The 27706-nt window shown below is 38.1% G+C and overlaps 1 protein-coding gene across 2 annotated transcripts in view; it reads right to left on the bottom strand.

Annotated features, from left to right (window-relative positions):
• The window catches only part of nkain4 (sodium/potassium transporting ATPase interacting 4), a 54947-nt gene that overhangs the window by 25288 nt on the left and 1953 nt on the right, over nt 1–27706 (bottom strand). For both annotated transcript variants that reach the window (XM_057319964.1, XM_057319965.1), the window contains exons 2-4: nt 12475–12612; nt 9659–9739; nt 4084–4281 (exon numbers count right to left, since the gene is read on the bottom strand). In XM_057319964.1, the coding sequence (XP_057175947.1) occupies nt 4084–4281; nt 9659–9739; nt 12475–12612 (417 nt within the window). The remainder of the gene's footprint in view (nt 1–4083; nt 4282–9658; nt 9740–12474; nt 12613–27706) is intronic.

The raw sequence follows: 27706 nt of genomic DNA, 5'->3' as shown, positions 1-27706 counted from the left end.
AAGATAGGGACAAAGAGGAATGAACTCATTCACCCGCTGATGCTGATAAAATATAAACATTCAGAAAAGTGAAAAACTCTAACCGCAAGTCAAAAAAGTGAAAGCTTTTGGTGTCTCTGCAGACCAGATTTATTTTCCAAATGACATCCAGGATTGTCTGTGAGTGGATGCCATGTGATTTTGTGTACGGATTCAGACGGGACTCTACAGTTTTGTGTTCATACAATGGAAGTCAATTGGGGCCAATGTTGTTTTGTTACCAACATTCTTCAAAATATTGTCTTCAGTGTTCTACAGAAGAACGAAAGTCATCCAGGTTTGCAATGATATAAGGGTGAATAAATGGTGAAAGAATTTTCATTTTTGGGTGATACTAAACCTATTGAAACAGACACGATATGCATCATTCATGCATCATTTTCACATTTTAAATGGACATTAAATTTAATGTTCAATAAGTCATTATATGAATTTAATCTTTAGAATTGGTATCGGTATCAGCAGATATCACTCATAACAGGCTATCGTTATAGGTGGAGAAATTTACTATTGGTGCATCTATTTAACATGACCAAAATATACAAGAAAAAACTATCTGCAACTAATACGGCAAACAATCCAAGAAGGATTAGATTTCAGAGGACAGTAAGGTTAGTAAAAAAAAACAGTAGTTCAATTTTACCAAGGTTGTGCAAGAAAAACGGACAAGATCGATTTGGACAGGCTTACACTTACAAAGTCTCTCTGTGAAATACAAATTTATGAAACCCCCTCAAAGAGAGTCCCGCTGGAATAGGTCTACAGAGGGCACAAACAGTACCTTCAGAAGTGGTCACAGTGATAAAGGATGAAAGACAGAAAAAGAGGTCGTATCTGAAGGGCAATGTTTATGAACTTCCACAGGTAACTTCCCCCATGAGTTACACTAATGGGAAAAACAGATGGTGCTCACACACACACACACACACACACACACACACACACACACACACACACACACACACACACACACACACACTTGTTATAGAGAGCTGCTGTGTTAATGACTCTCTTAGTTGTTCTCTTGTCATCTTTACTATCTAAGCTCTCTTGTTCTCTCTATCTTGTGACTCTTGTGTTGAAATTCTCAGAAGCATGAACAAGTGACTTCAACAAGCGGATTGATAGTGACCTAGTTCTAAAGATTCACACCGATGTTCACACACAAAGAACATCACACACATCTCTGGAATGTTTATGAAGTGTTCAACCTCCCCCAATCTTAAGCACGGAGGTGACAAATGTCTCTCTCCCAATCGAATGCTTACCAGGTGAGTCTCACTACTGCTGTCAAGAAACATGAGAAATAAACCATCTTGCATAGAGAAAATGAATGTTAAGTACAGCCCCAACAACTGTCACCAGCTCACTGTAATAAATATAGTATCAACATATTTAAAAAATGATTCAAGTATAGTACAATTGCAAGTATACATCATAGCGTTTGCATTTCAAGACTGTACATGACCAAAGTCGGTTTACAGAAGTCGTACTACTCGGCAGCCATGTTTGCAACGCCTCTGGGCAGTTATTTACGTCATAGCTCGTCAACAGTTCTATCTACTTGAATGGTGGAAGGCAGATATTTCTAAAATCTCAGGAAAAATTCACTTTTAAATAGCATATTTCCGATCAATGATTAAACCTGATATGGACTGTACCATAACTTCGGTTTGCTAAGGTTATATTGCGTTAAAAAAAAAACTGCGCATGCGCACAGGCTGGCAAGCGCCTCACATTAGCTCCGCCCCAGAGAATCGTCAGTCTTTATCGATTGACGATTGGATCGTTCTACTGGAGGCGGGGCTTTCTCATATTGAGCATTGCATTCCTCTCCATTCATTGTAGGCGCATCTTGTTAATATATTTTATCTTTGATACGACTCTGATTTCTCTACGCAATCCATACCGCTATTGAGTGACCTTCCTGTTCTTCTGTGCATTCATTGAATTTCTAAATACTAGAGGTTTTCAAGTTGTGTACAATTGTGAACTGTAGATAAAGAAACATCCAACAAATCTTTGTGTTCATACTGAAGAAACCTGCAGGTACTTGACTGTATACGGGTGTATAAGCCCCCACCACTTCCTGCAAACCGCTTTGTTTAACCCTCACCATGAAGTAGCTTTAGTGTGTATTGTTGAGGCATGAGCGGATAATCATCACTCTAGAGAAACTTCCGGCACTCCCTCTCGCTCTCCATCATTTCCACTCACAGTTGTATAGTCCTTTCACAAACAGCCTGTGTGTGAACGCTGGGAATACATCTTCGGGCAATGATCATATGAAGAAAAATATTTAAGCACAACGTGTGAATATAAAACTCACACGACTTAGGATAAAACCAATTAAACAAACCAAGAAAGTAAAATTTTCCTTCTTGAATATGAGCTCATAGCAGCCTGCAGTTGTAATGTGCTGCGTTTGCCCCCAAAAAAACCAGAAGGTGTGCCAAACCTCAACTCAAGGGGCCATTTCAACACAGCAGCAGGGCCTCAGTAGTCAGAGAGGGGCGTTTTACACATTTACTGAGTATGTAGGGAACACTTCAGTCTGGTGAGGTTTTGAAGGACTTTTAAGAACTGGTTGAGTGTAGACAAGCAATGAATTACCACAGTAATTAAAGAGTACATGAAGATGTATTATAAGGTTACTTTTAGATCATGTTATGTGTAAGCTGGTATTATACATATAGTTAGCGTATATATAGTGTGTGGTGGCTATAAGCTTCAGTAAAAGTAGGGCGGTGTTCTGGTGAATTTTGAAAAAGATGCTTCATGTCTGCTGTGCCCCTGGGTGCTAAAAGAAATATTTACTCTTCTTAATCGAAGTGTTACAAGCTTTTTTAAATGATTGTTTAATTGGTAATAAATATAACAAATATAACTTTTCATCCTGTTAGTGTTCTGGAGAGAGAGCGAGAGAGAGAGAGCGAGAGAGAGAGAGCGAGAGAGAGTCGTATCTACTTCATTCACCTCAATAGAATCAATGGCGGTTCATGGAGTCTCTCAGTATAACGCATGGAGCTGCAGCAGAACAGACCAAATGAGACTTTTAAGACGATTATTCCTTTAAGACGTTTAAAGAATGATGGAAATTAAAAGAATAACCCTAACTTCATGGAACTCTATGAAGTCCACAAGAATCACGTGATGCTCAAGCATTTTGAACTTCCGCCTTTTTGCAACTCTCTCTCTCTCAACGGCTCTGGACTATTTGGAAGAAGATACAACATTAAGCAATTCATTTTCTGAATTGTGGGGTGTTTTTTGGTACTATTTAGTAAAAAAATCATGCTGTTTAGTAAAAGTGTAGAAATCCAGAAATATGACTGCCCAAGATGCTTCTGGTGAGGTAACACTGCATTCAAACGGGGTATCAGCGTCAACGCTTGTCCGAAGCGTGGCCGACGAGATCGTCATAGAGACAACAGCCAATCACATTGTTCTCCGGTCTTGCATGAACGCAATTGCCTTGCGGCTTCACTAGGTTATTTGCATAAGGCGATCTGATTGGCTGACGACTGCGTTGGTGCCTGAAAAGCTGAGAAATTTTCAAATTCTGCCGTGAGCAACGCCAGTGATGCGACGCTGACATACCCACAATTCAGTTCGGCAACACATGACGTCACCCATTTAAAGGAAATGAGAAGCCCTGTGTGAATGTACCGTTAGCATGGAGCTACTGTACCTTATGTGAAAATGTAAAAACAAACTCAAGTATTTTCAGCACAAAGTGAATTTGCTAGTTGTATAAATAAATTCATATAATAAATATAGTATAAGGCAATCGTCATGACACGTGATTGACTGAAACGCATTGATGTCAGAGGTAGAACAATTAAACTGGCATGTTCCCACCTTCGGCTTAATCTCAAACGCAGCATAACTCTAAATCTACTTCTTACCACTGTGTAAATAATCAAGTGAACTGTGTGAGATCGAACCAAAGACCAACACCACACCACGACCACATTTTTATATTACGGTATTCATAAGGTACTGGATAACATTTGTTTGTGTGTGTGTTTTGCAGTGACTTACAGAGATAAGGATTTGAAAGCCGCTGTGCAGAACTTCTATGTACTGGTACTCCAGCAGGCAGCCCATAATTGATATGTAGGACTGTGCGTCTGCATCATGCTCTCCGCTGGCGGGGATTTCTCGCCGAACACAGCCCGGCCCGTGCTCGCTCCACCAGGAGTGATGCGCCGAGATGTTAAAGGTCAAGAGGTCGCTGTCCTAAAAAGAGAAAGACGGAGTCGTTGTCAACTTTAGCCGAACGTCAATATTATGGAAGAGTGCGTGAGTAGCAGGGGCTGGACGCTGAGAAATGGCCATGCATAATTTAACACAAGCTGACAGAGATTCTGTTCCAATGCATTCCTTGCAAAAATATAATGTTCCAGCAACCCCCGTGGCAAATTTCTGGCAAACATTGCGGAAAATTTGCTGCAAATTGCCCGTAAGTTAGCTGTGAATGAATCTTTCATGCAAGAGTACATTAAACAGACGGGGAAGCGCATAATATCACCCAGTACTATCACCAGTGTGTGCACTGCTTTCCAGGTCACATGAGACGAATGCCAGTTATCCAAGTGACTTCTGGACCCTCTTTGATTATTAGTGTGCAACTCGTCCTTGAACTCTCTCTGGCTAACAGTGAGATGGAGGTGAGTGTCCTCTTTATCATCAGCAGACGTTATCGTTAGACGCGTCGCTGTTTCTCCCCCCATATTACATGTCATAGAGAAGCATGTGTGTGTTCACAGAGGGGGTCGATAGAGACCGTCCTGTCCCGTATTTAATCACTGCCTCGGTGTGAGACTGACAGCCACAGCCTGAGGCCACGCATGAGAGGACAACCTCACCGAATTGCCTCAATCAATGAGACACAAAGAGAGAGAGAGAGAGAGAGAGAGAGAGAGAGAGAGAAAGAGGTTTCTATTCCATCAGCTATTTCCATTTAAAGGGATAGTTCACCCCAAAATGAAAATTCTGTCATCACACCCTCTTGTCATTTAAAACCTGTATGACTTTCTACGGCAGAACACAAAAGAAGATAATTAAAAAAATGTTGGTAACAGAAAACCATTGGTCCCCATTTACTTCTTTTGTATACACATGCAAGTTAATGGTGACCAACAGTTTTTGGTTACCGACATTTTTCAAAATATCTTCTTTTGTGTTTTGCATGAGAAAGAAAATCACACAGGTTTTAAATGACAACACGGTGAGTAAATAATGACAGAATTTTTATTTTTAAGATGAAGTATTCCTGTAATATACACGCTTTGTTCTCCCTAGAGTCTCCTGTTTGATCAAACAAAAGCAATACGTATGAGAATACCAAATCAACCTTTACATTTTATATATGGTCAAGTTTGTGTAATTTAAAGGGACAATTCACCCAAAAATGAATCTTCTGTCATTTACTTACCCTCCTGTCATTTCAAACCTGTATGACTTAGTTACTTTCTTCTGCAGAACACAAAAGAAGATATTTTGAAGAATATTGGTTACCAAACAATATTGGACCCCATTGACTTCCATTGTATGGACACAAAACCATTTCTCAAATATCTTCTTTTGTGTTCCACAGAAGAAAGAGTCAAATACTGGTTTTCAACAACACGAGGATGAGTAAATGATTTTTATTCGTTTTTATCTTTGCTGAACCATCCCTTTAACACAGTGGTTCTCAATCTTTTTCGTTGCAAGGCCCCTTTTGTGCAGAGTGCATCGCTTTGCAGCCCCCCAAATAAAGACTTATAATTCTAAACTTCCAATTTTATTTAAACCAAAAACATATTCAGTTATACAATGCTGGAACATTGTTTTGGTTGGTGGTCTTATTTTTCTGATGTTTGATTGCATAAAATCTATGATACATTTCAATATGTCATAAAGTGCCACAAAATCTGTGGCCCCCCTGGATCCATCTTGGGGGCCCCCAGTTTGAGTACCACTGCTTTAACAAACCATTTTGTACCCACATCGTGATGAAGTTGCAGAAAGTTCCTATAGATTATCCTTCCCAATCTATTGTCCGTTTAATCATTGTGTGACAGGTGAGACAGCAGTTAGACATGTGTAGTTGTGTTTCATTGAGGGTTTAAGACGGGAGGTGTTAATGAGGGGGTGACTGTGGTGTTGTGGGGTTCTGCAGGGATGAATAATGGGGTGTTACGGGGAGCAGGTGGCTGAGACTGAACTCAGGCATTAGCACAACAGATGGACACACGCCGCTACATATGGACAGCAGGACGTCAAGCGCCTGATGAAGGAAACACACACCCCCACATACAAATATAAACACACAGAGAGGGAATATAAAGGGTCAGTGCGGTTCTACTCGCTGCTTTCTGGACAGCAGATCAGTCTGCTACGGATGATGAATATTCATGTGTTTTGAATCTACAGAGGGGAGGGGGGTTTAGCGGGGAAGGGCGACCCACCTGTGACAGCACATTAAAGATAAATGAGGGAGTGACTGAGCGTGACAGAGGAAGAAAGCGGAAATCTTAACAGACCTCGATTTAAGCAAAAAAGGAATAATTAAAGTCAGCTGGTTATAACTGTAAAATAAAGAATAAGCGGGTTATTTTACAATAATGACCAGCTGAGTGCATCAGTCATCATTTACTCACCCTCATGTCATTTCAGGTCATGCATAACTTTCTTTCTTCTGCAGAACACAAAAGAAGATATTTTGAAGAATGTTGGTAACCAAACAACGGCGGTACCCATTGGTTTTGTGTCCATACAACAGAAGTGAATGCGTATATATCGTCGCTGTTTGGTTACCAACATTCTTCAAGATATCTTCTTTTGCGTTCTGCAGAACAAAGATAAGTTATACGTGACATGAAATGACATGACATGAGGGTGAGTAAATAAGAACAAAATTTTCATTTTTGGGTGAACTTTCCCTTTAAAAACAGCAGATGTGAAGCATTCACAAGGGTATTTTTTCAGTCCAGCCATTGTCTAAACAGTATTTACATTTAGACACTGTGGGCTCTAGGGATATTAACACTTGTGCTAAGACTTGAGATTAGAGATTTGATGCGCTGAGTTGGCACATTTTAGGGGCGGGGGTGAGATAAAAGAAGCCCGCCTAAAATGAATCTAGTATCACATACAGTATTACTGTGATGTTCATTTATTATCACCCAATCTCTCCTGCATCTGAATTCTGAATAAACTTCACAATCATTCCCTTTTTACGCCAGAGTCTATTTTTTGCCATGCAGCTATGATAAAGATGTAAAACAATATAACATCTGATACAACAGCGGCTCATTACATGTGTACCACACTTTCTCTGTTTCACTCTGCAGGCATCTACATAGACTTCAGAGATGTCCTCATCCAATCTCACTCTGCCTTCTGAAAGCGAAAGAGTGCTTTTTGTTGTTGGAACAAGAAATCTGAGTCCAGGAAACAGGCCAAGCAGAAAAAAAAACACAATAAACAAGCACACACACAGAGAATGTGTAAATTATACAGTGAGCTCACTTCTCACTGCTAGCACACCAGGGGTTTACTGTTTGTTTCCATGACCTGTCAGCACATGTAGCGAGAAAAGTTTACCCTGGGATGGGTGTGTTGTTTTAGTGTTGACCCCAAAGAACATTTTGGTTTTCGCTAGAACATGCATGTGGTTGTCCACTCGATCCTTTCAAAGTATACTCCATTTGACCGCATGCATTTTGACACTTCCGTTTGACAGCTTGCCACCTTATAGAGCCACAAGTGCAAAGGATTACAGATAAACCAGAATACAAGGTATACATTTTACATAAAGAATACAAGGTATGCTCACATTTAAAGGTTTAGGGTTATTTAACGGAAATGTTTTTGTTAAGCTGTGTTTATGACATGCTATGAAATATATGTTAGTATCTTATGCTTAAATGCTTTAGATTAGCAAATATCTCTCTCTCTATATATACAGTATATGTGAAGAGTTTGGTTCCAAAATGAGATAACTCAGTTTTGAAAAATTTTCAAAAATCATGTTTTTTATTATGTTATAATTTTGTTTTATTGTGTTAGTTAGCTGTATTTTTTTTATTTATTTTGGCTGAAATCAAAACAAACCAACTGCGGTTTGATTGATATAAATTCGAATGCACATTTCAATTTTAAAAACCGAGTTCTCATTTTGGAACCAAACTCTTCATATATAAAGACCATTTTGCAAGTTTATTCCTAACAATGTACTGCCCATGTGTGTGTCAATCAATCATCATTTTAAATGATTTTTTTCAGGGTTTATTTCTCTAAATCTAAAGTGCAATTCATGTTTTAAATTAGCAAAAGTATATATTTATAATACATTGCAACTACAAATATGTTTGTGACCACAGACTGTAAAAAAGATGGCCAGAGTGACGACGCTTCCTTCCATTGTAATGAATTGTGCGTAAAACGTCCAACGATGGGTGCTGACATGCTGACGCAAAAACGTCAGTTTGGAGCCTGGGCATGCGCACATTGCGCAGAAGGCATTGTCAGTTGAACCAGAGTCTGTGCAGTAGTGAGCACGGTATCAAGGTCCTGCCCATATTCCATGCTGACTTAATCGTAAACGAAGAAATCATGTTGCCACACCCATTTTTATAACATTTTATAACTTACTAAAACCAAACCTATTCAAAAAAACGAACACTTGGACATACATCAACGTGAAAAAAACCTGACTAAAATAGCAGAAAACATCTTTGGGAAAAAATATTGGAAGTGTAATTGGATTTTAAAGTTTGGCTCTCTCCCATTTGTTTACATGGTGAGGGGGTTTACGACCTGTACTGCAGCCAGCCACAAGGGGACGATCAAAGAGCCCACAGCTTCACTTTTTAAATTATTTTTTAATTATCTGTCACATATACTTCCTTGTTGATACTCTTAGTTGCTTTAATAAGTGTTAAAGTGAGTCATAACTCACTTTCAATGTACTGAATCCACCCAACCGGATATTCATTGAATCATTTTGTGGTTCACAGAACAAAAACACAGGTTTCAAACAACATAAGTGTGAGTACATGATAACACCTGAGGGCTTTAACCTGACATAATTTCCTTTGCAAAGACAATCTGTTGTTATATTTACCGTTAAGACACTTGAGATAACCAGAATAACAAAAAAGCTACAGGCACAAACACATCTCAATAAATGTTTTAGACACTCCATAAAGCAGTGGTTCTGAAACTTTTTAGTTGTAAGGCCCCCTTTGTGTAGAGTGCATGCTTTGCGGCCCCCCAAATAAAGACTTATAATCTTAAATTTAACATTTTTAATTAAACAAAAACATATTCGGTTATACAATGCTGAAACATCAATTCTTTTGTCTGGTGGTCTTATTTTTCTGATGTTTGATTGCATAAAATCTATGATCAATTTCTATATTTCATAAAATGCCACAAAATCTGTGGCCTCCCTGGATCCATCTCGGGGTCCCCCCATGGGCCACGGCCCCCAGTTTGAGAACTACTGCCATAAAGACATCACAAATTGTACCATTTAGTTGTTAAGCAGGGTCATTAAAATACCTCAGACCCCAAAATGTGAGTAGCTTCCCCGTGTGACCTCCGGTGAGAGAGTCTCTATTACCTTTGACAGTCCTCCAACCTCCAGGTAGAAACAGATGAGGAAGACATTCCAGGCCACCCACACTGCTGTCCATACAGTGTACTGTCAAAAAGATGCACACAAAACACATTCTGACGTGATGATCACATAGGCTAGAGATCAAACAATAATTGCAGACCCCCAAGGGAATCACAGACCTCTGACACAATATAAGAGCACTCATAATACACAGCGTATACAGTATGTCTCATGTAACATGCCAATAATTAGTCAGAAAAACTTTGACTCATCCTTCAGTTTGTAAAAACAAAAAAAACGTGTAGTCTGATGGACTAAAACTGCAGTGGGATATATGTTAAACACATAGAATACACAAAGTACAGTATAGACAAACAACATATAAATTAAACATATTAACATTTGTGTGACAAACCCAAAGTTTAATCAATCTTTCAGCTCCTCTCATGAACATGTAAAACCGTGGAGTAACTTTTCTAGAAAACATGCTAAGATACCAAGAAGTAAAATGATGAATCTTTAAAGTGCTCTTAACATATCCATGCAAAGGGATTATTACATTAATAATGCATATTTATTAATGAAAGGTTTATCAACCAAGAACAGTCCCACCCCTTAATAACACAGTTTTAAGACACAAACTTCATGCTCATGTTTTTGACTTTTTTATGAATAGATGCGTACAGATTTTAATATATAGCTAATAATAAAAAATAAACGATGCCAATTACATGCTTGAAACTTCTCAAAAATTGTGTGTGTTAAGGTTTTTAGAGCTCTGCCCTGCACAAAACCCATAACACAGCTCTTATATTTTATCACCAGAGTTTTATCTGTCTCTGTTCTGCTCTTTTTCTTCTTTTATAGCACAACATCTCTTTTAAGCACTAAGCCTTCTGTCTGCCTGGTCGTTTGTATTTTTGTTTACCATATGACTACAATCAAGACTTTATGGGTCTATAAATCCTTTTGAAATGTTAATCTGAATTAACACTCTACCCTGGTTTACTGCAGGAGCCTGCTGGTGTCTACTAACAGGTTTAACTCAGACAAATTTCTTTATACTACACATTTATTGTTTAGAAGCTCAGGACTATTGTACGTTCTCATTTATCAACTTTGTCTCAGGTGTTTTGTAGACAAATGCACCAAATGTGACATTAGTTAACATAGACATATAGAATTGTTCTCTGACTTTGAATCATAGACTAGATTTCATATCATTTTATATCATTGTAAATCACAGAATTTAAGGACTTTTCTGGAGCTCCAAGGAAATAGGTCTATGGTCTCAAAAGCAGCAAGTGCCCTCGTATGCTCTCTATTTAATCCAAATATCTGCAAGAAAGTGATTTTTCTTTTCTATAGCGAGGGACAAAGAAAAGAAGTTAAACGAGGCTAGATATGTCTTTGTTTTCTTCTGTAACATCACAGAGCAGACATTGTTCATAAGAAGATTAAACAGAATGTCTTGTTTATCTCCCTAAAGGAAGACCATCTTGAGACTTGTGTAAGATATTCTTTTCCCAAATATTTTTTCCCAAACAGCAAAAGGGTCTTTTAAAAACTAAACTCGTGTCCAATGGGATGTTTTATTGAGATATAAAAAGATCAGAGCAGTATTTTGTGACAGGAATTTTCTTTTTCTTTTATCGTGTGTGTAGCTTGATTGTGTTATTTTGAATGAAAGCGCCTGGCAAATGCATAAATGAACAGGGCCAAAATGTAACAAACAACCCAAATATTTTGTTCAAGACAACATTTCATTTACTAGATCTGTGTCTACCGTCTCAGAAAAAACAAACAGATTAGCAGATCAGCAGTACTGAGAAGATAAACCGCAGACTTTAACATCTCCGTCTCTCCACAGATGAATGTCCTGAAGGTAAATGATGAATCTCAGACGGCATGAGTCAGGTGTTAAATCATTGCTATATTGCGACAAGTGTCATTTGAATCTGTCGGGGAGCGAGGAAGAGCCTTTGTAACACATCACACAGACACAAGCCTGAGCAAAGCTCCTTCACCGTTCCCAGAAGCGCCTGGCTGCTTACTCACATCCTGCACCTGTGTCTTAATATTTCCACGCTTTCACTTTCTTTTCTATTTTGAGATGTTGCATTGCTATTTAAATATCCAAACAGCTCGCTCGCCTATCTCATAAAACAAAACGAAAGGCTTTATAATCATAGTGATTCTGTGAAGTTGAAGTTAAGATGCGACACGGATTGACCGAGCGAGGAACTGAGTGGCGCTGGACTCTAACCGTTTAATTCATGCTAATTGGTTGCAGATTTAGGGGATTAAAATGCCATAGAGTGTGTGGAGCATGAGGGCCAGTCCAGTGACTGTGAAGATGTGTGCCAGAGCGCTTTATAAGCAGATAAGTGGACTGCTTTCTTTGATCAACTGTAAGCAGATTTGCATGTGCAGCAAAGCATTATTTGCATTTAAGCCTTTCTGAAAACTGTCTGTCATTAAATAATAGATCTGAACCGACTGTTGCTTTCATCCAAAAGCTGTGATTTGAGTGAAACGTATCAAAAACATGTCGGGTCATTTTTGACCCCACAATTCAAAAGATAAGAAACTACATTTTGCTTGAAATTCTCATTATTTTATATGTGAAAACATGACTACATATTATTTAAATGCTTATTAATCTGAATAAATATCTGAATAAACTCAAAACTTTTTTGCAAAATATAGTTTATAGTATATTTAGTATATTATATATATATTTTTTAGTTTGACTTGTACATGCTCTCAGGAGATTCATCCTGTTACCACAGTAAAGAAAAGTCAGAAGCAGCACTTACCACCACAATGTACCGAGGTCTGTACTGAATGGTGCCAAACAGGCCCAGGATGACCACTAGGATGTGGAAGAAGTTGGCAAGGATGGGGGCCCACTGGTAGCCCAAGAAATCAAACACCTGCCTTTCTAATGCCACCATCTGAAAGAGAGAGAGCCTATCTTTAGATGAATATTTTAGAGGAGGAATGTTATGGAATTCAAGTTTAGAGTAACACATTTGCATGACAACTAACTTTTAACTTTTTGTCTTTGATCATTTTGGTTGGAGGACTATGAAAGAATTTTTGACGCAGGAACTCAAATGTGTCAAACTCTTGAAATGCAAAACACTTCTAAAAAAGGAAAATCTCTGAGTGTTACACCCCTACTTGGTGGCGCTCAAGCACAAAACGGTCTTGGCGAGCACACATTTATGAAGAGGAAGCAAGATGAATTCTTCTTCTGCATGACAAGCGAATATCAGAAGCATAAAGTTGCGCAGCGCCACCTTGTGTACCGGGGTATTTCTGTTTTTCATTAAGCGTCATCTATGTCAGGGTGTGAATTTGCACGTTCACTCATCGCTAGTGAAAATCGTTTGGGTATGAATGCCGAAAAACGTCTTGAAAAACGCTGCCGATAAGCGTGTGCGATTATCGTCCAGGTGTGTACAAGTCTTTAGATTAAAACTGACCCATGGTAAATCATTTCAACTATAAAACAACACTGTTCTTTTGCATCTCAGAAAACATAAGATTAATGTAGCAAGTGATCAATTTTAAATCATCATAATAAAAACGAGAAATTCAGAAGAGAAAAGCGATTTTGGTTCACAAACTCAACAGCAACAAGTTTTTGCATTAACCATTTGCTGGATCTTTTCAAACAAACTAAATGTGGCTCTAAATCATTATATCCAAATAAGAAAATGCAGTGGCCTTTATACAATCCAGCAACATTTCGAATAACTCTACACATCGAACAATTCAAGCTTTATCATTCTAACACATATTGCCAAATACCTACATGCTAATACATGCACTAATATGTAACACAAGTATATCGTCCAGCCTCTGTTGTGGTAAAGAGCGGTTTAATAAGAATTCAGTCAGTGTTTAGACGAGAGCACATGCTGTGAAATGATGAATGAGAAGAAATGGTGGAACGCTGCATCGCCAGAGAATGCTGCGATATATGCTAATGAAATGCAAACGTTATTGTCGGTCTTATTAAAAGAACCCTGTCTAACACCTTAACTGAAACACACTGACAGTGAGAATCATACAATCTTAGGTTAATTAAATGTCAAGTGGAATAGACTGAAAATTCTGCCTTATTTCTTCATCAGACTGACAGTAATATGTCTATACGGGAGGAGGACCTCATTGATTTTTCAATGACTTTCACCCTTAATTAAAACATTGCACACGAGGTGATGGTTTCATTTCTTTATTGAATAGTAATAACCATGAAAGTACCACAAATGCACCTCAAATCAGATTTTTTTTAAAGAAATATATAATGGTGCTTTCACATGCTTTAATCGCACAGAAAACAGCTAAACTTTCTTTAAAACCTCCACTTTTGTGCTACAGAGACGAAATAAACCATACAGATCTGGAATGACAGAATTTCTGTTCATTTTCGAGTGTACTATCCCTTTTTTATGTTTGTTCCCAAAACACAATCCATCATTTACGCACTGCCTTGCACTGCAGACAGTCTATACATTTGATCAGTAAAGCAGTTGAGCTACAGGAAAGCGATCAGAAGTCTTCAGAAATCTCCAGCTTAAATGCTACAGAGCTATTAAAACAGACGCTGTCTGAGTGCCTGGTGTTTGCTGACTCCATCCAAAGCAAGAAATTGAATAAATAAACCTGAAAGTCTGGATTCTTCATATAGAAACGAGTCCTGTTCTATTTTCTTTCTGTCCCGTGTTGCTGACATTTCGGAACTAAATGCCAGAAAACACAAAATTCAGACAGACAAAGCCCAGCATCCTATGACGGCATGAGTGCCAGGGGATTGTGGAGCTTTGAGCTGGCAGATACAATTAAGTGTATGAATGATGGCTTGATCAGAGCTGATCATCTTGGACAATGTGCGAAGCACACATAAGGAGCTGATCACACAAAACAGTAATGGGGGAAGATTGTGACAGGAAAGAAAGGAGGTAGGTGATGGATGAGTAGAGGAGAGAATGAAAGGAAAGCCTGTAATGAGGAATGATGAAGAGATGGAGAAACAGGAGGAGCATCATTAAAGTGATCACAGAACAACACACAGAGAAAGTGAGCGAGAGTGAGAGAGAGAGAGAGAGAGAGAGAGAGAGAGAGAGAGAGAGAGAGGAGAGAGAGAGAGAGAGAGAGAGAGAGAGAGAGAGAGAGAGAGAGAGAGAGAGAGAGAGAGAGAGAGCAAGTCCTAGTCCAGGCTCTTGTCTTGTCCATACTGGATTATTGCAATGCGCTACTAGCTGGACTTCCAGCTTGCACAACCAAACCTCTACAGATGATCCAGAATGCAGCGGCAACAGTGGTCTTCAATGAACCGAAGAGCGCGCACGTCACCCCTCTCTTCTTTAAGTTACATTGGCTATATATAGTCGCTCGCATCAAATTCAAGACTGTGCTTTTGGCCTACAAGACCACCACTGGTTCGGCAACCCCCATCTTCACTCGCTAGCTACTATAGACTTATGTACCCGCCAGATTCTTTGCAAGATCGCAAAAAATAAGCTCTGTGATTAACAAAGGTTTATATGATGTTTACACGTTTCGTCTATCAAGATAATCTTTACGAATTAACACGACATTTGTTACCTTTGAAGCCGAAATACAATCAGCAGAAGTAAAAAGTTAACACGATGCTATAAATAGACTACACTTAAGGTCGCTCGATATCAACGTCACCACCACCAAGCCACCGACAATTCTTTCAAATCCAGTATAAAAAATGTGTTCCCTGGCAAGTAATTACTCTGTGAATGAATCCGCATCTACGTTTTAAGAGATCTGTGCCCATGTTGCATTATTTGTGAGCTTTATATGCGCGATGATGTCTAACGTTCACGCCAAAGGAAGTAGTCGCTTTTAGCAACTTGTTAGCAACCACCGTTTTTAAGACACAATAAAGCTTTAAAAAATCACAAGCGGGTTATAATTGGTGTGTTTTATGTCATAGAATAAAAAGTGAATTTAGAGGTTTTGTTTACCACAGACCTTATTTCAGGCTATTTACCAAAAACCCATTCAAAAAACCCATAGACTTTGGATTAAAATGCTAACTCACTTCTGGGTTTTGCATACAAAAATACGTCATCTCTGAGCCTCCCTATAGTTAGAAGTAGGAGTTCCAGATTTTGCAGTCAATTGTGTATGGCATGGTTGTATATGGAGAGCATATACAGTAAACATTTTGTCAACAGTTTGTAATTATTTATTACTTACTGATTAGTAGGGCTGGGTAAAAAATATTGATTCTTCGATTTTAATCGATCTTCAATTTAATGAAACAATATTGATTTGGGAAATCCCGAATCGATTCTTAATGCGTGCTGTAGTTCAAGGATATCTGTACTTCGCCTATCTTCCTGAAGATGTAGCAATCACTCGTGCTGATACATTTAAAACAAAGCGAATTCAAATAAAAAGTGGGAGAGGGGGACGGATCATGGCAGAAGCTCACGGTAGCCAATGGACCCCAGCTCCGGCTAAATTAAAGTCTGATGTGGAAGCACTTTATGTTTAAAGGCAATGACGGCAAAGGTGAGGTCGACAAAACAACTGTCGTTTGAAAGTTGTGCCCGCAAGAGCTACGATTTTGCAACAACACAACAAACCTTCGAAACCACCTGTCGAGATGTCACCCTGACGCGATATCTGGTTCATACGATTCTGGACAGCAACGGCTAGACGTTGCTTTTGCCTGCAAATTTCAGTCAGATTCACCTCGCGCTAAGAAAATAACTGACGCTATAGTAATGCTGATTTGCAAGGATTTACGCCCATACGTGATAGTTGAGAACGAGGGCTTTCACAATCTTATCAATGTTTTGGAGCCGAGATATGCAATGGTGACACGCAAGGAGAGTTTCAGTTACCAGCATATATACTTAAATGTGGATTCCATGCCTGCAAAACTAGCATTTTAATCTAAGTACTGATAACTAGTCGATATTGAATCGAATCGAAATCTAATCGAAACCATATAAATAAGAATCAAATTTGGTCGCAAAACCCAGCCCTACTGATTAGTTGTCTCTGAAAGTATCTGAAATATGAATAGCTAGACATTATTTATCCCTTTTTTGTGGCAGGGCCAGTATTTGAATCACTGTAGAAAAAGCAGCATCCAATCATTTTATTTGTTAAAAATGTGCTATGAAGTTACGGGCTGGTGCCACCAGTGCCATCCCTCTCAAATGTTAGTCCATGTGTGGCAAACAAAAATCACAATAAATTGTAATATCGAATTGCAATAGTTAAACAATCGCAATTCTCAATTATCACAATATATATTGAATCGGCACACAAGTATCGGGATAGTATTGAATCACTTAGCACCATTAATTTTAAATTCACGTAATTAGTACGCATTAGTAATCCATTCAGAAAGACAGACTTTGTTAGTGCTGGAATTAGGCTAATCCGCTTCTGGAATCTGCTGATTGTCAAAGTCTAGAAAAACGGTGATTTTCCCTTTTAGAAACTTGTGCGCCACACAAAAAGCTTAACACAAACGCACAAGAGAGACCATTAGGGATGTAACGATTCACCGTGAGCCGGTTGAAAATCGATTATAATATGTGACGATTCAAGTCGGTTGAGACGTTATAAAAATCGCAGTACATGTTTTGAACAGCAGGGGCCGCTGTTTTCCTGCAAACTTGGTAAATGTGGAAATGCTGATATTTCTTTAAAAAGTAAAAGTTAGGAAAAGCACAGATAAAGTCTTAGTTTGTTTATATTAAAGAGACTAATAAAGTATTATTCGTTTTTTATTTGGTTTGGAATTTGTTTTATAACTGTAATTTAGTTTTAATATTTAGTTTCAAAGAATTGTTCAGCATTAGAGAAATAATAAAAGCACAGTTGTTCATTTTAACTCATTCTGTAAAAAATTGTGATTAAATCGTATCGTGAGATCAAAATCGTGAATCGCGAGATCAAAATCGTGAATCGCATCGTGAGCTGAGGGAATCGTTACATCCCTAGAGACCATGACAATTCATTTTAACAGAGACTTATGCTACTATAATAAGCATAAAAACACGACTACAAATCAACATCTCTATATCTGAACCTCTATAAAGTTAAAGTGTGAGATATAAGAGAAGCAGAGAGATGGCGTGTTTAGTGTTTCACACATGCACTAAACCGCTAATGATCAAGAACGAGGATGTTCCGCTCCTCTCTCACTTGTGGGATTCATTAGCACATGCTGGAATGGCTGAATGCTTTTAGAAGCTGAAAGATGAAGCAAAGGTTCCTGGCAAAGCATACCGAGCTCTATCATATCAAATTCACTCCCGCTCCTTAAACCAGCCATTTCCCTTAGATTAGCTTCAGCTAGCCCACAAATCAACTTGCGTAATGCTGCTTTGTTGTCCCTGATCGATTACCGCGAGGTCATGCGCCGCTGCGGTAATCATCTGTTTAAAGTGGCGCAAATCTTATAAATGTGCGCGTGTAAGCCTTTAAATCATCTGGTGAAGATACTGATGCGAGTGCGAACGTGGGTAGAATTGGGAACGAGGACAAATAAGAGAGTGAGAAACATTTTCGTTCTCTCTAAGGCATACGAAATGGCGAAAAGATGCTTTGTTCAAGTCTACACAGCTGCTTAGAAAAAAATCTCTGGGAGGTGACATTCAATAGTTTGAACACACTTAAAATTGGCCTGTTTTAGTGGTCTCTATAAAAACCATTTGATATAAAGTTTGAGCTTGAATGCTTTTGTAGACCAATATTGGGCATGTGTGGAAAAATTCTTTACAAAAGTATATTTTTCACTTATTTAGTGGTCGAGTTTAGATGTCCTTCAAAAATGTTTAAAAAGCATCCCAGAATGCACCTCATGAAGCTGGTTGACTAAATGACCAGACTTTACATTGCTGGGCAATTCCAGCGTTATGGATGTGACATTTTCAGGCAAAACTTAAAATATAAATTCTAAGAGAATGTATTTATTACCAATATTTTGAACCATCAATTTATATTTTAATAAACAAGTCCAGACATCAGAAAAATATCAGTCTATGCACAAGTTTTTTCCATTTAAAAGAGAGAAAAATGAATGCGTTGTGGATGTGACAAAAAAACGATGCATGTTTAGGAGACAACATTCTTTGTAGGATTTCTGTGAGTTAAAATGTGCAAACCAGAAGCAAATTGGAGAAGGCATGGCTCTTTAGAAAACACAAAATAGTCACTATATTTAAATTTTCATGTGCCCGTATATGAGGAATATGTACTGTTATATATATATATATATATATATATATATATATATATATATATATCTTACCTGACCATGGAAAATGGCAAAAAAAATGCTTTAAAAACTTTAAAGGTCCAATGTGTAATTTGTTGGAGGATTTATTGATAGAAATGCAATATAATAAAAATCGTATTACAGTATAATATAATATAATATAAACGAAACGCAGGTCCCCTTACATGGAATTTCGCCATTCTACAGTACCCCTAAACTGACAAACTGCTCTACAGAGCGCATTTCGTAAATACGTCATCTCATACAGCAAGGAAGCGAAAAAGTGACGACATCTTAAGCCCATTGCACATAGAATCCGAAATTTGCGTCCGAAATATTTGCACGTTAAAAAATAAATACGACCTCACGTTGGGTCAACCACATTTACACACTGCCTCCGATATTTTCGTCTGTCATAAAAAAATTCGGACTGGGTTCGATTTTTTGCGTTTTTCGCATCTGTATCAAGGATTTTGAAAGGTGTTTTGACAATTCATGGACACCATACAAACGAGCGCCAAATACGAAAAAACGCATACGAAAATTTTGGACTGTATGTGCAAAAACCTTTAGTCTTGTGTCAGCTACTGTAGTGCATCGAAAGGGAGGGGTGGAGTGGAGTGAGGCGTTGGTTGCAGTTCACAACCTCACCGCTAGATGCTGCTAAATTTCATACAATGGACTTTTAATAAGGGAGACTGCACATGGGTATTTAAACCACCAAATATTAACATCAGTATGGTGAAAAGCTTTGGCAAAAACTTTTACATGGAATTGCCCATACAAACTTTTTTGGGCACAGCATGATTCGGAATAAATGTAAATTGTTCAATTCGGCACAGGCGGCATCATGTTCTCATCACCATCGCTCTACATATGTCAGGTTGCTCATTTTTGGTTTCTGGAATAACATACTAAAGAAACAATAAGAGTATTATAATAGTATACCACACCTTACTCTGTGTTATATAAAAAGGGTGTGATTTCCAGATCATGACCCGTGACAGAATCCAGCTATCCATACACCCCACCCTTCTGTCATCCACATCAGAGAGACGGGTCTGCATAAGAGAGGTCGCCCATCCTTCCTACTGATAAAATACAGACTCTGCTTTCCATCCCTGATAACACGTCTGCAGTACAAACTACAAACACAAAGATATCAATTAAACCCAAAGCCATTTAATGTTCTTTCCATGACCCCTGTTTCTCAGTGTTTCCCTGCTCTCTGACCCCAGCTGGAATCCATTCAATGAGGTCAACCCCCGCTGTAACTAATCTCTAATATGCTGCACACAAAAATTCAAGTATTTCTGTAGCTGTAGGATTCTAATCAGTAAGAGCTTTAATTTTATACAGTTACAGAAACACTTTGACCTGTGAAAATCACTTCAAACGCAACATTAATTCACAGCAAAAATGACTAAATGAATTGTATTCCAGAGATTATGATAAAACTAACACATTCTCTTTGAACTCACAGTTTGCATTTTTCCTACCACAGCAAAAACACAACAGCTGCCAGGATGCGTTTCATCAAAGTGTGTTATAATTAACTCTCCGTGGCCTTCAACATTGTAAAATCCATCATAATTCCTCTTTATTTGCCGTAAAGTGATTACCTGCTCCGATCACAGTCAACTGTCCAGATGATGAAACCATTAACTAGAACATCATGAGCATGTGATTACAGCTTGTTAAACATACTGTACGGTGGCTTTCAGCCAGAACATGCGAATCAAGATACAAACTGTGACACACATTCATTCAAATAGAGTTTTGCTTCAAGTAAACAAAATACGGGGTTGTTTATCACTGCAAGTAAATCCATCCATACCTAACAAGCCTCACATATATAAACACACTAACCAAAAGCATAAAAGAGACAGCAGAGATGTGTGACCTCATTGTCAGCAAGAAGGAACTGATAATGGACCCACATCTGAGTAGATGTTCACAGGTTTTTAGTCTCAGTCTGGAATGGACAGTCACAGTCCGTTTACGGAGCATCCGATGCATATTAAATATTGACAGGCTGTAATCTGATTGGCCGGCTTTTGTTTTTCATTGAAATATTAGCTCAGAAATGAGCACTGGATGCTAGCAAAAGGCATCTAAAATAGGTGGAAAGTCAACCTAACTTTAGGCTGTTATAATCGAATACTTAAAGAGATAGTTCAATGAAAGTTGATGAAAGTTGTTTTTTATCATTTCCTCGCCTTCATGTCATGCCAAACCTGTATCATTTTTCTTTCATTCTGCAGGACACAAAAGAATACATTGTGAAGAATGTTGGTAACCAAACAACATTGACCCTCCATTGACTTCCATTGTATGGACACAAAACCACTAAGACATTTCTCAAAATATCTTATTTGTGTTTCACAGAAGAAAGTTTTAATAAATAAAGGGTTAAAAAATCATGACAGTTTTTATTTGATTTCTATTTGAGAGAAATGTCCCCTTTACTGCAGACCTCTCTACCCTCTTTGCAAAGGCATATATAAAAACCACATATTCCAGAGCTTCATTTAAACTGCATAATTTTGGAGACCTGTCATGCGTACCCCCTGGCCACCACGTATCAGAAAGTGCTTGGGTGGCAAGAAAAGCCCTCTTGTATTCAGAGGTTCAGCTTCTTAATTGGTGTTTAAACAGTGATGGTAAGATGGGGTAGATAGCCCCTATCTCTTAGCCCCCAGCCCATATGATGAATCGCTCACTAGTCAATAATTTACACGTTCAAGAAGACAGAGCAGGTCAGAGAAAGATTTAGAGACACGCGCAGATGAGAACAAGAATGTGTAAGAAAGACTTTATCACTTTTGAGATTCATTTTGCCCTTTGATAAGCCCATATTGATAAGAAAATGAAAAAAAACATATAACATTGATGGACAAATTTTTTTTTTGCAAATTTCCCTATGTTTTACTCACCCTCAAGGCATCCATATCCATATTGAGAGCGCTATTAACGTTAATGTCTAGCCTCTGGCTGCGTGTGAACCTGAGGCTTCTTTTTCCTGCAAATGACGCAGGCGTGTCGTAAGTTCCGTTGGCATTTTTCGTTTTGATCCATTAGGATACTGTCACCTTTGTGCGGGAGCTTTCGTCACTGTCATTTGCCGGAAAAACAAGCCGCAGCCGAGGGATAACTGAAGCTAGATATAATGTTATTAGTGCTCTCAATATGGATATTTCTCTTAAACAAATGCATCGATTCGCTTCAGAAGACCTGTGTTAAGACCACAGAGCCGTGTCGAGCTGTTCTTTAATCGATGGATGCACTTTTTGGAGCTTCAAAAAATTGCCCCCCATTCCCTCCCATTCTACTGCTTGGAAGAAAAAGTATACATTATAATATATATTATAACTCCGACTGCATTATTCTTCAAGAAGAAAGTCATATACAGTCAGGATGCCTTGAGGATGAGTAAAACATGTTTTGCCTTTGAAATATCCCTTTAATGCGCCATTGTGTATGATACATGCATATGCAATGCATACTGGGATTTTGTAATTCTTTAATGATACATCTAATGCAGTGCAGCCCTTAAAATGATGTTGGTTGGTATCTCAATAGGTTTAAAGCCTGTGTCTTTATCTACCTGTCTCTCCCACCAGCATAAAAATAGACTCTTCTTGACAGTTTTTCTTGCAATCTTTAAAAAATAAATCAAATTTAGTTGTCTCTTCCTTGTTGGCTCACTTTCTCTTGTCTTTTGATTTTTTTGAGTATTGTACAATCAGTGTCACCTCCCCCTTCAGTGCTATTGATCAGCATCCGGGTGAATGACTGACCCGCTGTACTCAATACCAGCTTCTTCGGTTTTTCAGAAACTGGTCAATATCCATAGAGAAAGCATCAATCGACCCGGTTTCAAAGCATTTTGTTGTGTACTCAGCAAACAGGTGCTCCAAGACTGAGTAATGATTCAATAAGCATTGCACTGTTTAGCCAAAATTAGATGACTACAACATATTCTAATCCTTGAAAGGTCAGAAACCCACTGTTACATTCTCTTTGCTGGTACTACAAACTTTACTTAAAGTAAATTTAGTTTATTTTTAAATAATTTTACTGTCTGCGCCAATAGCGCAGCGACACAAGCTCGATTCCCGTCTCGCCGGCCCTTTCCTGGTCCCGCTCCATCTCTGCCCAACGCTTTCCTGTCTGCTCTCAACTGTCCTGTCCCAATAAAGGCAAAAGCCCCTAAAATATAACTTTACGAAAATTTTGTTTATTTTTCTTTCTCCACAGATATATTTTTCAAGCATAAACTTTTTCTACAGCGCAAATTCTGATTACAGTCCTTCAGAGAGGCTGGTAGCTGAAGGTACACTATGAAAACTGTAATTTTAATGTTTAATTTGACAGAATCTTGTTCAAAATGACAAATTACAGAAACAGACTGCAAATTTACAAGTCAGGTGTAAAATAATGAAAAACATATCTTTTTGCTTTTTTGTGGTAAACCAGCTTCCGGAATATTACTGTTTTTTACAGTGGAGCTGCCTGTAGGCAGTAGACAGCAGGGCAGCTTATATATATTTTGAAAGAGAGCCATGGATTCACAGAGAAATGTCATTTATCTCAATTGTCCTAAGGTTCTAATAATAACACCGGTAGTATCATTATATTCTGTTAGTCTAGCACTGCTGCAGTCTTTCTGGCGAGAATCCTCATCTGGCACGTTCTCCATCACTCCTCAGCAGGCATTCCTGAGGATGCATTAGAAGAATGGGTTTATGTGTGTGAGTGGGCTTACTTATAGAGCCAATTTAGTACCTATACTCTTTGGAATCTGAATGAGGTCATTTGAATGAAGAAAAAAGTAAGATGCTTCGCCGGTCCTCCTGGTGCACGTATGTGAACATTTTAGATCACTTGTTTATAAAATGACTTTTCGGTCAGGATGGTTAGTTCACTAAAGTAGGCATCTTGGGTGAGAGCCAATAAAAACATACGTTTTTTTATTAAAACTAACATCTGGGAAGCTTTTGGAGTAACCTTCATATTAAAAAAAAGTAATTGTCAAATAATGTCATTAGTGGATGCGTAATATACAAGTCTGTTGCTGTCTGCTACCCTGAGGTCATGTTGAGAAGGATACGTTTTCTAGCCACACTCGATTTCAATATCCACACCCCCTGTGTTAAAATAGGGCCAAAAAACATTTTTATCAAATGTTTAAATCAGCAAAAAAAAAAAAGATTTGCTGACTATTTGAGAAACTTGAAACTAAAGAAAGAAATTGTACTTTTTTATATTCAAAACACTTCAAACTTAAGATTAACTCCATAGTCTTTCTCCTGTTTACAAGCATTAGGGGTGTAAAGTCTCTCTTTAACCGCCGTCTCATTCTGATTTATTCAGCTAATTAGACTTTATTATAGCTTCAGTACATTAACGAAAACTTGGTTAATGAAACACAAATGAGAGGAAAAGAAGAGGCGGACCTTTTGTTTTATAAATATAATCAATCTTCTTGTCTGTCTGAAGGATGCACGTTGGGCGTTGAATGGACGGATGTCGGATAATATGCAAATAAGCTAATAAACAGAGCGCACGTTTCTGCCTTCATTTGTCTGCCAGATAAAGGCCGGTGTCAAGTCTCGTAAAACTGCCGGGTGTTTCTATCTCCCCAGCTGTCATGAATAGCCAACAGGGGCAAATTAACCTTTACAGGAGGGCAAAAGGTTCCATCAACATAACCAGTGAACCCCTGTAGCCCCAGTAATGACACCTCGCCAGCAAACTAAACCACAAATTACCCCGTCCTCTCCTCTTTTCTGCCCTCCCGCGAGGGACTTTGCGAAGTCGACTTCGTGATTTCTGGTTTCCACGGGGAGCAGTGTTTGTTTAGTTAGTCTCAGCGGTGGGTTAAGGGTAAAAACACATGACATGTCACTTTTACCTTTCCCTATGGATGGGATGGGTTGTGTGTTTACCTTAGAAGAATGTTACGAGTTCAATACAGCTTGAACTCTATTGAAAAAAAATTGCACAAAAGAAAAAATTTGCAAGCAAAAATCATGTTTACAGTAATGAACGCACATTGAAAGTCAATAGGGTAAGAAATAAAAACATACTGTTCTGAAAGTATAAGACTTTAAAGGAGCAATGTAGAGTTTTTAGCGGCATCTAGTGGTGATGTTGCGTAATGCACTTATGAATAGTTCATAAGTATATATACCATAGCCGTTCAGGAATTCAGGCCTTAAGCGGTCATGTGCATTCATGGGTCAGGAGTCAGAGTATAGCCTCATTCTGACCTCATTATTGTATCTAGTCTCCACCAATCGCTCTGCTCTGCATAAAGAGGTCAAAGCCACTACCATCTATTATACACAATCCTTCATCAATCACTTTCATTCTCCAGCAGCTGTCACATACACACACCATTACGTTACACATCTATCTCAGTAATGTCTTTCTTATAATAACCAGAGAACAAGTGCAGCTCTCTCCGTTTCTGACCGATTAGCTTTACTTTCTGGCTCACTTCAAAAGCTCTCTGGTTTACTTTGTCCTACTTTGTTCTGTGTCTGTAGGAGAGATATACAGTGGAGGAAGTTTATTGAAAGAGTAAGTGTTTTGTGTGTGTGGTCTCTACACAACACAATATGAACCACTAACGTCGATTACACAAAGGGTTAGTTCACTCAAAATCATTTATTCATCGGCTCATTCCAACCGGCTTCAATTTCAAAGCTATGGATTTATACCACATGAGTTGATTTGACTACTTTTCATGGTGTTTTGTTGTCATTCTGCAGCTTGACAGCCCCTAGTCGCCATATTAGCTTTGTTGTATAGAAAATTCAGTCTTAATTCAGTAACACAATAAGGTTGTACAGCCGTAAAAAAAATCCAAATTTTGATTTAATCAGCATTTCTAGATGTATTGTGGTCATTCCAGTCCAGTGTCTGTTGAATTTCAACAAAATCAAACCTCAGGAGTGACAAAGTCATCCAACAGGACTGAGAAAGACTGACAGCACGACAAGACACATGAAAACTGTGAAAGAAATCGAGGTTATCACATATCATTTTTGAACTTTTCCTAAATACATACAAATATTGCTGTTGTATTGCTTGATATGAACATGATCTTGTTTTCTTTGCAGTATTCAATTTATTTTTTTGCAAATAGAAACAATATTTTTATTTAAAATTTGGGAGAAATATTGTTAGAAGTTCACAGAATGAAACAAAAATGATCATTTTTACCTAAACACATATAAATAGTACATTTAGAAAAACTGAAAATAATTTTGAAATGGTCTCTTAATTTGCTGTATTTGTTCATATTATTTTATACATTGGCTAGCATGAACATAACAGCATTTTTATTTTAATGTTAATTTACAAAAATGTTTAATAAGCCTGTAAATAGTAGATTAAAAGAAGATTGAAAACGAGTCAAATTTTTTATTAAGTACAAATTAAAAGAAAAACATTAAATATATAAATGTTATAAAAAAATTATAAATGATAAAAAATTATAAAATATTTACATTTAAATTTTAAATAGAAAATAGTTGATTAATAATAATTCAATGTGCTTGTTAACAAAATGGATGGAAATGTATATTTAACAAAAACTCATTATTAGACTCTCCACGTGTAAAATGCTGTTTACTATAGTAAACTGTAGTAAAATTCCTAGATACCATGTATTTATCGTAAATATTAAGTTTATCAGTTTAATATGAATAATACAACAAAATACTGAAGTATACAGTAACAAAGCAATTACTACAATATACAAAAGTATACCCAAATGTACTACAGTTTACTATAGGTACACCATAGTTTCTTTTCATGTGGGTCTACCTAAGGTTAACCATGTCTTCCTGAATTTCGTGGAAATTTGTGACATACATCGGGGAAAAAGATGATTTATGCACCAGAGTATTCCAAGAAAAGAGCAGGGAAATTCATCCAGGGCTCATTAAACCAGCCGATGACAACTTCAAGTGTCTTTAAAGTAACTCCTCATCTATTACCTCTAACACAGAGGAAAAACCCAAACCAGATGTCCATCAGGCCTGACCTGAGAAGTCCCAAGCATGAGTTTATGTGTGTGTATCTGCGTTTGTACACCTGTGTTTCTCATGCTCCTGTGTTTATCTGCTTCTCTATTCTTATCCTGCGCAGAAACAGGTGTGTAGGCTACATCTCAGAGCACACAGGACAGGAACAGGTAGTTGAGGGAGGCTGAATAAAAACACAAATATGGAATCATCTCTAAAAACTGATCTTGTCCTGTGACGTTTTTCTCTCTTGTCACTCGGAACAGTATCTGTGGTAACAGCGGCGACTGTCAACTAGTCTGATAAACTCTGACATCGCTATAATAAGATCTTATAGAGAGCCAGAGAGCAGAACTACATCAAAGCCAAAGAATGTTTTTCCCCCGGGGTGCCTAAAATAAAAGGAAGATGGGCCTTGTCATCCTCAGAGCTGGCAGAAGGTCTGACAGCAGGCCAAGTTGTGTTGCACATCAGTCTTAAGGGGGCAAGTGTCTGCGGCCTTTTAATGCCCCTGTCAGAGAGGATTCTTGGAAGAATGGATATCACCTACTGAGCATCAAGCGGAGAGCCAAGGGGATCATGGGATTGGAAAAGAAAAGGAAGTTGGTACCTCACAGTGTCGATAGCAGTCTTATTTTACTATCATTCAATGCATTGCAATGCAATGAAACAGCATGATGTATGAGTACATCAGCCACTTACAACAGAAGAGTTTAAGAC

Source organism: Triplophysa rosa, linkage group LG21 (genome assembly GCF_024868665.1).
Source record: "Triplophysa rosa linkage group LG21, Trosa_1v2, whole genome shotgun sequence".
In the NCBI taxonomy this organism is placed as follows: Eukaryota; Metazoa; Chordata; class Actinopteri; order Cypriniformes; family Nemacheilidae; genus Triplophysa; species Triplophysa rosa.
The sequence above is the reverse complement of the archived record's forward strand: the minus strand, read 5'-3'. Positions and strand labels throughout refer to the sequence as shown.